Source organism: Spermophilus citellus (assembly GCF_964194105.1).
Source record: "Spermophilus citellus genome assembly, chromosome: 4".
NCBI classification, from domain to species: Eukaryota; Metazoa; Chordata; class Mammalia; order Rodentia; family Sciuridae; genus Spermophilus; species Spermophilus citellus.
In genome coordinates, this window is record NC_138185.1 from 61680187 (window position 1) to 61692788 (window position 12602).

The window sequence follows — 12602 nt, forward strand, 5'->3', positions numbered from 1 at the left end:
GGTGAGGTGGTGCTAGGGATTGAACTCAGGGGCACTCAACCACTGAGCCACAACCCCAGCCCTGTTTTGTTTTTTAATTAGAGACAAGGTCTCACTGAGTTGCTTAGTGCCTCGCTTTTGCTTAGGCTAGCTTTGAACTCACAATCCTCCTGCCTTACCTCTCAAGCTGCTGGGATTACAGGCATGCACCATCATGCCCAGCAAGAACAAGGTATAATTTTTTTCTACAATTTGTTTTATTTATAATACAAGGAAACTAACACAAGTGGCATATCTATAGAAGAGCACTTAAGAAACATGCACACACACAGACTGTAGTAGAGGATGTAACTTATATTATCTCATAACTGTGATTCCCCATCTTTCTAGGCCTGAACTAAAATGGTAAACTGGGAAAATAAAGGAAGATAAAGTTCAGATAAATTCAGCAGCTCAATTGGTATTTTTCAATTAGCTAGTAAGATACTCATAACTGAAGTTCAGTTTTTTATATAACTGTGGATTCCAACTGTCCATTTTACTCCTGGGATCCATTATTATAAGTAGCCCAATTAGATACAATAGACAATCCTTATGTTCCCAAACTGAGGAAGCAGAAAAAGGAAATAGTTAACAGTACATCTGAACTAGTGGCACTGAGGACTGTGAGGATTAATGATTCAGTATTTGAAGAGAATGGGTTTGTAAGAAAATTGCCAAGATGTTGCAGTCAATTATTAAATGCGTATTTCTATTATTACCAACCAAACCATAATCATGGAACCTCAAAAGCAGTATTTGATCATGGAAAGGTAATGTTCTGTGCAGGGCCCGGAAAGGATATTTCTTTTCCTACCTAAATCTGTGGGGTTAGAGCCTTGGAACCCTGAAAAACACCCAGCTGACAATGCACTCACTCACCTCTTCCCCGCCTGTCACAGCCCCCTTCTTCTCCAGACCCTTCCTGAGCAGCTTCAGCAAGTAATCGGCTCGAGTCTGTAGCTGCTTCCCCTGAGGCTTTTTATCAGTCTCCACAGGCAGAATCTTCAACAGGAAAGGAAGAGAAGCACCCGCCACCACCCATAACCGGTTAGTAAATGAGGATAAACAGGTAACAAAGAACTCAGCACAGTTCTTTCCCTCCCCAACCACCCAAAACATAGATAAAGCCTCAGATCCTATCTCATGTCCATGGCTCCCAGTCACTGAAAATCCCTTATGAGCCGTTCTCATTTTACAAAATGGGATGGAGAAATCCAGCTCTCCCACTGGCTCCTACCTGTGCTGTTAACAGGGTAGAACAACTCAGGTAGGAGGGGCTTGTGGCTTCATCTGCTAGAGCATCCCAGCCGTCGTGGATTTCCTCCTTCCAGGAGCAGGGAATCCCTGGAGCTAGGTTAAAGCTTTGTTTTAGATTGAAAATGCTTCTTAGAGCATTGCCGGAGAGCATTGAGCTATGCCAGGACATGATCTGCTCCCTGCTACCACAGTTGGACCTCTCAGGCCAGACTGGATTTGGTCTCAGTGCTTATGACAGGGTGCTGTCACCCTCCTAAAACCCAGATGGGATGAGCATTGTTTGATGTGCCAGGAAAAGCTCTGCTAGGAGCATCACCTGGAGCAAATCCTACAAAAATTTAAGCCAGTTTTCCTTGTGTTCAACTCTAACTATGGCCTTTTTACTTGCAACAGGGTGGGAGGCTCAATTTTGTGGGAGAAATATTGTCAAAATTTAATTCCACTACAAGAAATACCAAGGCAACACTCATTCTTTGTGCAAAGAAATATGGTTGTTTCAAACATACTCTGAAAGAAAGGGCCAACAACGAGGGCCTAGAAGTGCTTTTATTATTAATAAACTTACCCTGGTATTTGTTGTAATGAGATCTGACCTCTAGTAAATATCAATATTTTAAGATTTCTCCTAAATTTTCATTTGGCTATTTTTTGTCTTTCCCTTTATCATTATCTGTGAGACAGAGCCACAGTCCATTAAAGATGGCAACATTTCCAAGGATAAAGAAATCCCAGGAAATTACTATTCTGTTAGTATTCAATTTGATCACCCCTTCTTGAAAATAGATAAAAATAAGTAATCAATAGAAAAAAGTATACAATAAATGTAGCAATCTCTAGCATCACAGAGTTACTTACTTTATCTGTCAGTTTCAACTCTGGGTCCGTCTTAATTAACTCCCAGTTTCCATAGCCATGTTCATAAATTCCTAGCAGCAAGCGAGAATCATCTTCCACTCCCCACTCTACATCAAAGTGTGCAGCTTTCACCCGACAGGTTAAGCAGTATCTAAACGGGTTTAAAAATAGGAGGACATTACAAAAGAGAATTTTCTGAAATATTAAAGAAGAGAGAATGAACAAACTACATAACTATGTGTAACTAATATCAAACCTATGTTCAACCACTCCACATGTACCACAAAATATACTCACTTTTTTTTTTCTTCAGGGTCCACAGGGATGGATTTATGCAGCATCTCAAACTCTTCTTCATGTTGGATAATGGATTTCACATTAACCTGAACTCCAGATATCTTGATTGTTGGACCTCTCCTTTTCCCTGGCCCTTTCCCTAATAAACACAAATTTTACAATTCTTAAATGAGAACTATTAAGGTTTCAGACACAACATTATCACCATTTATTACGAAGAGTCCTGAACTCTTAGTCCCTTCTCTATAATCCCTGGTTTATCGTTAATTCAAAGATACAACTTAAAACAAACATGTTTTTCAATTAATATTTACATTCAATTAATATTTACAAAACAGAATTGTGCAAAAACACTTAAGAGTTTCTTTAATATACTGATGCTTGCAATAGTAATTTAACTCTCCTATTTTTATATGACTTTATTCAAAAACTAACATAAGAAGACTCTGAAGGTATCATATTATGAAGTTTCTTCCTTGTTTTCCTACCAATCCAATTAGCAGATTAATGCCACTTGTTAAGTGAGAATAAAGACGGTTCTCGATAGAAAGTGAGCTAAATATATGAAGAACCAGTTTATGAACAACAAAATGTTAGTACTCTTGGAGGAGATGTACAGCCTTGCTCACTACAAAAAAAAAAAAAAAAAGAAATGCATTTCTCATTTATGAGCAAAATATCCAAGCAATTAAAATATATTCTGTTTGTGAGTCTTGTTAATAGGTATTAACAAATATTTCTGTTGGTAATATAAAAGGCACTAGATTTATAAAGGAGGATTTGCAATCTCAAAGCAAAGCATCCTCCAGGCTCCAGCAGGACCCACTTCTAGAAATCTATCCCAAAGACGTGCTGGCTAAGATATATATATTTTTAAAAAAATTTCATTAGACCATATTTATTCTTTGTGAATTTATTTGTAACAGCAAAAGAGGAAAAGAAACCCATCAATAGGGAACAAAAAAGATAAGTTGACACACAGCTACATGGAAGAATTCTGGGAAAATGTAAAAGAAAGGAAGATGATCTCTACATGACATGGAGTGCTTTCAGATATGAAGCTAAATTAAGTGTACAGCAGAGCATGTATTATGTTTTCATCTGTAGAAGGGGAACTAAACTACACAGAAGCTTAGATTTTTTTAAAAAAATAGAATAACAAACTCAAAACCTTAGATTAGGTAGAGGGAAGTGATGGGAGGGAAGCAGAGGGAATGTGGGAAAGACAGTGGAATGAAACAGACATTATTACTGTATGTATATATGTGACTATATGACCAATATGATTCTGCATCAAATACACTCAGAAAAATGAGAAATTATATCCCCTCTATTATGATATATCAAAGTGCATAAATGCATTCTACTGTCACGTACAACTAATTAAAACAAATTTTAAAATTATTAGGGATGGTAACCAAAGAATTAGAGGAGAACAGGAATGGAAAATAGGGATGAAAGTAAGACTCTCCAAATATACCTTATTTTACTCTCTTGACTTTGGACCATGTAAGTTTTTTAGCAATTAAAAAAAAAGTTAAATCAGAATAATGCTTCCTAAAAATTAAAAATAAATATAAACAAGAGTCTATAAGTTGATGGTATAGGCATATACAGAAAAGAACAATTTCAAATAGTTTTTAAATACTGTACATTGTTAGTGGGAATATACTAAGAACATAAAAACATACCAAAAAAAAATCAAACTTTGTGTGAGAGTCTTATTATAACAGGAAGATTGGCATTGACATTTGGAAATGTATGTATATAATTGCAGGATAAATAAAATACCTAATTATGTTAATATTTTCAGAAACAATATCAATAATCTTACATTGAAAATGGTAATGTCAACCTGGACTAAAAATATGTTAAATACAAGTGTATAGGAAATACAGGTTTAGAGGAATCAAATTATACAATGCCAAGAAGAAGCAATTAATCAGATCCAGAATGTAAACATGCAGAAAAAGAGGGATGTGCAAGAATAAAATTACAGCATTTGCCAATAAATATACTGAATGCAGAGCATCAGGCTAAGTGAAATAAGCTAGATTCAGAAAATCAAGGATCTATTTTCTCTCATGTGCAGAAGCTAGAGCAAACTGAAGGAAAAAGGGGGGCTGTGGATAGGACACATAAGAATAGAGGAAAGATCAGTGGAATACAAGAAGAAAACTGAGGGAGAGGCAGGAGAAAAGGAAAGGAAACAGGCGCTGGATTTAATAAAATTATACTATGTGCATATATAAATACACCACAGTATATTATCTATAAAGCACCAACTAAAAATAAATATATAAATAAATAGAAAGAACAACAGTATAGTACAGGTAGGGAAATGGAGGGAGGAGGGGAAGAAAAGAAGAGACTCTGGGGACAAAAGTGGAGCAAATTCCATACATGCATGATTTATGTCAAAATAAGCCCAACTTGCTGAGCATGGATGCGCATGCCTGTCAGCCTAGTAACTCAGGAGACTGAAGCAGAAGGATCACAAGTTCGAAGCCAGCCTCAGCCACTTAGTAAGACCCTGTTTCAAAATAAAAAATAAAAAAGTCTGGAAATGTGGCTCAGAGGTTAAACGCTCCTGGGTTCATTACCTCCCCTCCCCCGCAAAAAAAAAAAACTATTATTTATAACTATAATGTACTGATGAAAGAAAAAATTTAAAAAAGGGATGTGGAGAGGAAGGAACTATTAGACGGAAATATCTCCAAAATATACTGAGATGAGCTGAGCACAATGATGCACGCCTATAGTTCCAGTGGCTCAGAAGGCTAGGATTTGCAATATCAAAGAAAAGCATGTATATATCCCCCTCAGCAACTTTAGCAAGGTCCTGAGCAACTTGACAAGACGCCGTCTCAAAATATGTGCCTCAGTGGTTAAGTGCCCTTGGGTTCAATCCCTGGTATCAAAAAAAAAAAAAAAAAAAAAAACTGAGATGGAAAAATTAATGAATAGAGCAGTATGCATACCACACTACCTTTAATTTGTGTTTAAGAGGGAAAACACACAATCTATATAAAACACACACACACACATTTTTCTAAATTTCTTAAAAAGAGACAAACACTGGGGGTTATATGTTTTTCATTTTTGAGCCATGTTTATTAATTTGAAATAATTACAAAGAAAAAAACATGATAAACCTAAAGTTACTTTTGGATGTATTTTAGATGCTGTAAAAACACATATTCAAAATCTCAGGCTTTTATTTGTTTTTTTGAAAACAAATTTATTTGAAATAATGGCCCCAGGAATGTTAAGCAAAAGCTATCCCTCTGAGCTACACCCCCATCCCTAAAAGTACACATTCAGATTATTATCCAAATCACTCAAGCTATTTTCTTTTACCAAAAAATATTTTTAATATATATCTAAATTATTTTTAATTTCTTTTCATTAAAGTAAAGCAAAGTTTATTAAAAGGGAAAGGAGGAGGAAAGCACCCTCAAGGAAGACAGTGGATCCTTCTCAGAGAGGAGAGCAATCAAATTCTACTAATTTCAAAAAGAAGCCCTAAAAAAGGACAATTCCAAAATATAAATAATTAATAGACAACACTGAAAGCCAGACACTACATTAACAAGCAGTTAATAGTTCAGTAAGAACTATTCAATTAATTACCCAAACCTTCTGATTACTATTATTCCATTTTGCAAATGAAAGAGTTGAGGTAATTTAACTCAGAAGTCTTAACCAAACTTTTAGGTAACTGGTTGCCTCTGGCATCTGAACCACAGCTCAACAAAACCTCCAAAGAGTAGGTAGCTTAACAATACCTTCATTTCTATGAGGTATCCTTAAAAAATGACTACTTTAGAACTCTCGTAAACATGCCTGTACCTCTAAAAAATAAAAAATAAAAAAACATTCTGATATCTAAGAGAAAATGTACTTCGTAGATGTTCGATCCAATTTTAAAAAATTCTACTTGTATGAACTTTTCAACTGTCATTCAATATTTTATCTATTCCAATTAATTTTCTAATAAGTTCTTTACATTTGCAGCAACCTAAGAATACATATATGTATATCCAAATAATTATGCAACCAAAATACAGAGGCATCCATTCAGCTTTGTCCCTCAGGTCTTTGTATCATTCAAACCAATTTAAACTTTCTATAGCAACATAACAGAAATCATTTCATCTTGTTAATTATTCTACACCTTTACAAACCAACTTCATTTGTGTGTAGATCTATAGGATCTTAGAACACTGAGCTCAGGAAAAGGCAGCTCAGAATGCACACCATAAAGCAGGAGGCAAGCCCTTCAGCAACAGAAATAGACCAGACCTTTAGCACCAGAGTGCTACAGATGATCTGTTAACTTACCCTCACTGGCATTTTCTTTCAGCTGTTCTTCATATTCCTGCATAGCTGACACACAGCTATTGTGAATCAGTTCACCCAGGCGTTTCAAGTCTGCCACAGACTTATCCACAAGCTCAGCATCTCGTGCTATGCACTCCAATCTAAGGAAGGACAAACATGGACACTTTTCTCAACATCACAAGATAATACTACGTCTCATATAAGTTTGCTCCTACAACGACACTTTTCTCTGCCTTCATTCATGGGTCATTAACAATAACAACTGCTTCACATTAACTAAGAGCTAACTCACTCATTTTCCATCTTAAAGAATTGTGCTTTGGGTTATGTCACAAAACCAAAGTAATCTCAAAAATTTTAAATGAGAGGTTTCAAAACTTAGTTTATTAAACAAATGGGCTATCTACTACTGTCAGTATGTGACATGCTTAAAGACTATTGCATCTTTCTATTCACTTTCCTTTCTCTACTCTACCTTCATTCATTGCAATGTTCGTAGAAGTTCGTATTCAGATCATCTCTAAGTTGTAGGGAGCACATAAACACAATGGCTAAAAATCATGATGTCAAAAGGAACCAAACCTACTTCATCCACATGTTGGTAGTTGTTAAGGTAACTGGTTCAAAGATAAATATGGAGGTCAGCCAAGTCCAGGAAAGATGTGCCTGACTTTTGCAATTTTGCTGTGACTCACTGCTATACATCACTGCTTCCTCTCCAAATGGAAAGCATAAAACCAAAAATACAAGCTTGAATTTTCACCAGAACAGTATCAGAAATAAGAGAGGGGAAACTGGCATATGCTTTAAATTGGTGCTATTATTTACAGGATATATTGTTGATTTTTAGAAAACAAAATACTTAACTACCTGAAATAAGTCTTATGTTAAAATCCAACTTCTGAAATCATATTTTGAATGCTTGTAGAGTAGTACCAATAGCTAACCATTTTGTAAGTCACTACAGGCAAGGTGATATAAGTTGTATTTTTAATCTTCACAGGAGGAAGATGGCCGCTGCGTAAGGGGGTAGCTGAAGTGCTGAGCCTGGTGCTCAGAAGAGCGGCTTTAATAGAGACTTCGCCCAGCTTGTTAGAGCTCCTTTCACCATTAATCTGTAGTGGACCACCCGGCCAAGCAGCAGAAAAAACAAAGAGATTGAAAAAGACACGCTTGGCTCCCAGACGCTTTCCTGCTTTCCTGCTCAAAACCGCGGGCGCTTTGTGCCCATCTGCTTCCTCTTTCACTTCGCTCCCGGCAGAGAAGCTGAATGGGCAATCAGCAGTGGATTGTAAGTACCTGAGGCAAAGAAAGCTCAGTACACCCCGCCCTTTTTTTTTTTTTTTTGAATATTGTCTATACAGGGAGAGTTAGTGGATTGGAATTGTTGGCGGGGCTGTAGTTTCGGGGCCGAAAATCCACTCCGCGGGAGCCGCCATTTGCTTTCTGCATGCTGGCTTGATGGCCCTGTCTACACGGTCCAGCTACCGCAGCTAGAGAATGGAACTGGGCTGCGTGCCGAACCCTGTCCTCCGAAGGCAGGTCCACGGCCTCAAGTGCCTCGGTCGCCTGTTCCCTGCTGCACCTCGGGGCATAGCCTGCTCTGGGGTCATTCGGCATCCCTCTGCGAGGAGTCAGGCACGGCGGCAGCCCCTTGGGCCCTCCGCGGCGGCGCTGCTAAGGTCGCAGACAAGCGCGGCGCCAAAGAGCGCGGACCAGAGGTGGAGGCGAAGGCAGCAGGATTTCAGTTCTAGAAAACTGGTCTGGAAACAGTAGCAGCAGTTTGTATAACCCCAAGATCTTGCTTATGCCAGGAAACTGTAAGGGTAACATGAATATCATTGAGGAGGTCTAACATGACGGCAGACGCGGAGGGATCAAGTCTCTGACCTCTTCAACTGCGAGGGCATAGGGAGCTATAAATTATCTAAAGCCTATTTGCTCAGGATTACTAGGCAATGCTGAGCTGACGTGGAGCTAGGGCGTACACTTTGGGCCCCTCAGAAAACACACACTGAGCACGAATTTGTTGCATTTAAGCCCCGGATCGCCTGCTTCTCGTGACTCAGCACGAACGATCCTGCTGAAATAACTAGTTGGCCCACCTGATCTCACAGAGGTAAAAGCCAACTGAGCACCATAGCCAGACCCAGGGAATCAGGAGTGACGTGGGACTAGCAGAGCAGAACCACGGCTATCGCTCCCACCAGGGCTGACAACAGAGGTCCCTTGCACCAGCTACCAGGGGAGTTGCTACCTAAGGGCAAACAAATTTGCTGGGGGTCCTCAGCCCCAAGCCCTACAAACTTAGGGTCCGAGGGAGGCAAACGGAAAGGGTGTGCCCAGGCATCCGTGAAAACAGGGCTCCCAGGAGCAGCAGACCCGGCGTGTAGCCAGTAATGTGGTAAGCGTCACAGGTGAGTGGGGCCTGGATTGAGGAACCACAAGAGAAGGACCTAGACACTCAGGACTGGAGACTCGCACAGTCTGGGAAGAAGAGCTGAGGCACAGTGATTGGTCCCCACCTATCACGAGGAGAAGCCTGACCCAGTGGGCATAGCTCCACCTACTGGAAGAGAAGTTAATCGAGCTCTATGACCGCATTTATTATTATTACTATTTTTTTTAACGATTATTATTAGTATTTTTTTAATTCTCACTTTTTGTAGTTGATGTTGTTGTTGTTCTTTAACTTTCTTATTAATGGTTTCAATTTTTTAATTCTTTTTATTCTATTATTATTATTATTTTTTAAACTCCAATTTCCATTTTTCTATTATCATTATAATTTTTTTTGTTTGTTTTAAAATTTTTATTTTTTCGTTTTTTCTTTCTTTCTTTTCACTTTCTTTTCTTTTGTCTTTTCATTTCTTTTCAATTTTCTTATTCCCCCTCTCTTGAATTCCACCTGCCTACACTCACTCTATTTAGTCACTTCTTCCCTTCTAATACCTCTCCTCCCAAGCATCAAATAAATTTATAAGCGTAAACAGTAACTCAGCAGTCAAACAGAACAAGAAGTATCATGAGCATAAAAAAGCAAGGAAGAAAAGGAGTACAAACAATGAAAGACAGCCTAAATATTCAGGAGGACCTGGAGTCATCAGAAAAATGGCCATATAAAGAACTCAAGGAACACCTTAGACAGATGGAAAGGAACCTTAAAGAGAACATTGAAAAGGAATTACATAAACAGATAAAAGAAGAAGTTAAGCATCTTCATCAGGAGATAGAGATTATAAAAAAAAAATCAAACAATAATTCTAGAAATGAAGGAAACGATAAACCAAATTAAAAACTCAATCGAGAGTATCACTAACAGAGTGGAGCAAGTAGAAGCCAGAACGTCAGATAATGAAGACAAAATATATCATCTTCAAAAGAGTCTAGCCAACTCAGATAGACTGGTAAAAAATCACGAGAAAAACATCCAAGAGATTTGGGATAATTTAAAAAAATCAAACTTACGAGTCATTGGGATAGAGGAAGGCACAGAGATTCATGCCAAGGGAATGAGTAACGTGCTGAAGGAAATAATTACAGAAAACTTCCCAGAAATAAATATACAAATTGTAGATGCATACAGGACACCGAGCACACAAAATCACAGTAGACCAACGCCAAGACACATTGTTATGAAGCTATCCAATATACAGAACAAAGAGATAATATTAAAAGCTACAAGAGAAAAGAGGCAGATTACATTTAGGGGTAAACCAATAAGGTTGACAACGGATTTTTCATCACAGACGCTGAAAGCAAGAAGATCCTGGAACAACGTATTTCAAACACTGAAAGACAATGGATGCCAACCAAGAATTCTGTATCCAGCAAAATTAAGCTTCAGATACGACAACGAAATAAAAATCTTTCATGACAAACAAAAGCTAAAAGAATTTGTAGCCAGAAAACCAACATTGTAAGGCGTCTTGAGCAAAACTCTACACGAGGAAGAAATGGAAAACGATAACCAAAACCATGAGCGGGAAGTGCCTCGGTAAAGACAGAGGACGGGGGGAAAGCTAATCATGGAGAAACAATCTAAATTAGGGGAAAAAAAAAGAGATAAATAATCAAACATGGCAGGAAGTACAAACCATATATCAATAGTAACTCTAAACGTTAATGGCTTAAACTCTCCAATAAAGCGACATAGGCTGGTAACATGGAATAAAAAAACAAATCCAACAATATGCTGCCTCCAGGAGACACATCGGATTGGAAAAGACATACACAGGCTCAAGGTAAAAGGTTGGGAAAAAATATACCACGCTCACGCTCCTCGTAAGCAAGCAGGGGTGGCCATTCTCATATCGAATAAAATCGACTTCAAGACTAAGTTAATCAAAAGGGATAAGGAAGGACATTATATACTGTTAAAAGGAACCATTGACCAACAAGACATAACAATTATCAATATTTATGCACCAAATAATGGCGCTGCGACGTTCATAAAACAAACTCTCCTCAAGTTCAAGAATCGAATAGACCACAACACAATAATCATGGGTGACTTCAACACACCTCTCTCACCATTGGACAGATCCTCCAAACAAAAGTTGAATAAAGAAACTATTGACCTCAATATCACAATCAATAACCTAGACTTAACTGACATATATAGAATATATCAACCATCATCAAGTGGATATACTTTTTTCTCAGCAGCTCATGGAACCTTCTCAAAAATAGATCATATATTATGCCATAGGGCAACCGTCAATAAATATAAAGGGGTTGAGATAATACCATGCACTTTATCAGATCATAATGGAATGAAACTGGAAATCAATGATAAAAGAAGGAAGGAAAAATCCTACATCACATGGACAATGAACAATACGTTACTGAATGATCAATGGGTTACAGAAGACATAAAGGAGGAAATCAAAAAATTCTTAGAGATAAATGAAAATACAGACACAACATATCGGAATCTATGGGACACAATGAAAGCAGTTTTGAGAGGGAAATTCATCGCCTGGAGGTCATTCCTCAAAAAAAGGAAAAACCAACAAATAAATGAGTTCACACTTCATCTCAAAGCCCTAGAAAAGGAAGAGCAAAACAATAGCAAATGTAGCAGAAGGCAAGAATTAATTAAAATCAGAGCAGAAATCAATGAAATTGAAACAAAAGAAACTATTGAAAAAATTAACAAAACAAAAAGTTGGTTCTTTGAAAAAATAAATAAGATCGACAGACCCCTAGCCATACTAACGAAGAGAAGAAGAGAGAGAACTCAAATTACTAACATACGGGATGAAAAAGGCAATATTACAACAGACGCTTCAGAAATACAGAAAACAATTAGAAATTATTTTGAAAACCTATATTCCAATAAAATAGAAGATAGTGAAGACATCGATAAATTCCTTAAGTCATATGATTTGCCCAGACTGAGTCAGGAGGAAACTCACAACTTAAACAGACCAATATCAATAGATGAAATAGAAGAAGCAATCAAAAGACTTCCAACCAAGAAAAGCCCAGGACCGGATGGGTATACAGTGGAGTTCTACAAAACCTTTAAAGAAGAATTAATACCAATACTTTTCAAATTATTTCAGGAAATAGAAAAAGAGGGAGCTCTTCCAAATTCATTCTATGAGGCCAACATCACCCTGATTCCGAAACCAGACAAAGACACCTCAAAGAAAGAAAACTACAGACCAATATCTCTAATGAACCTAGATGCAAAAATCCTCAATAAAATTCTGGCGAATAGGATACAAAGGCACATCAAAAAAATTGTGCACCATGATCAAGTAGGATTCATCCCTGGGATGCAAGGATGGTTCAATATACGGAAATCAATAAATGTTATT

The 12602-nt window shown here is 37.6% G+C and overlaps 1 protein-coding gene across 1 annotated transcript in view; it reads right to left on the reverse strand.

The window, feature by feature from the left end:
• CHD2 (chromodomain helicase DNA binding protein 2) overlaps window positions 1–12602 on the reverse strand; it is a 137620-nt gene that overhangs the window by 29571 nt on the left and 95447 nt on the right. Inside the window, exons 28-31 of the mRNA XM_081290849.1 lie at window positions 6775–6914; window positions 2431–2569; window positions 2134–2284; window positions 901–1023 (exon numbers count right to left, since the gene is read on the reverse strand). Of these exons, the coding sequence (XP_081146975.1) occupies window positions 901–1023; window positions 2134–2284; window positions 2431–2569; window positions 6775–6914 (553 nt within the window). The remainder of the gene's footprint in view (window positions 1–900; window positions 1024–2133; window positions 2285–2430; window positions 2570–6774; window positions 6915–12602) is intronic.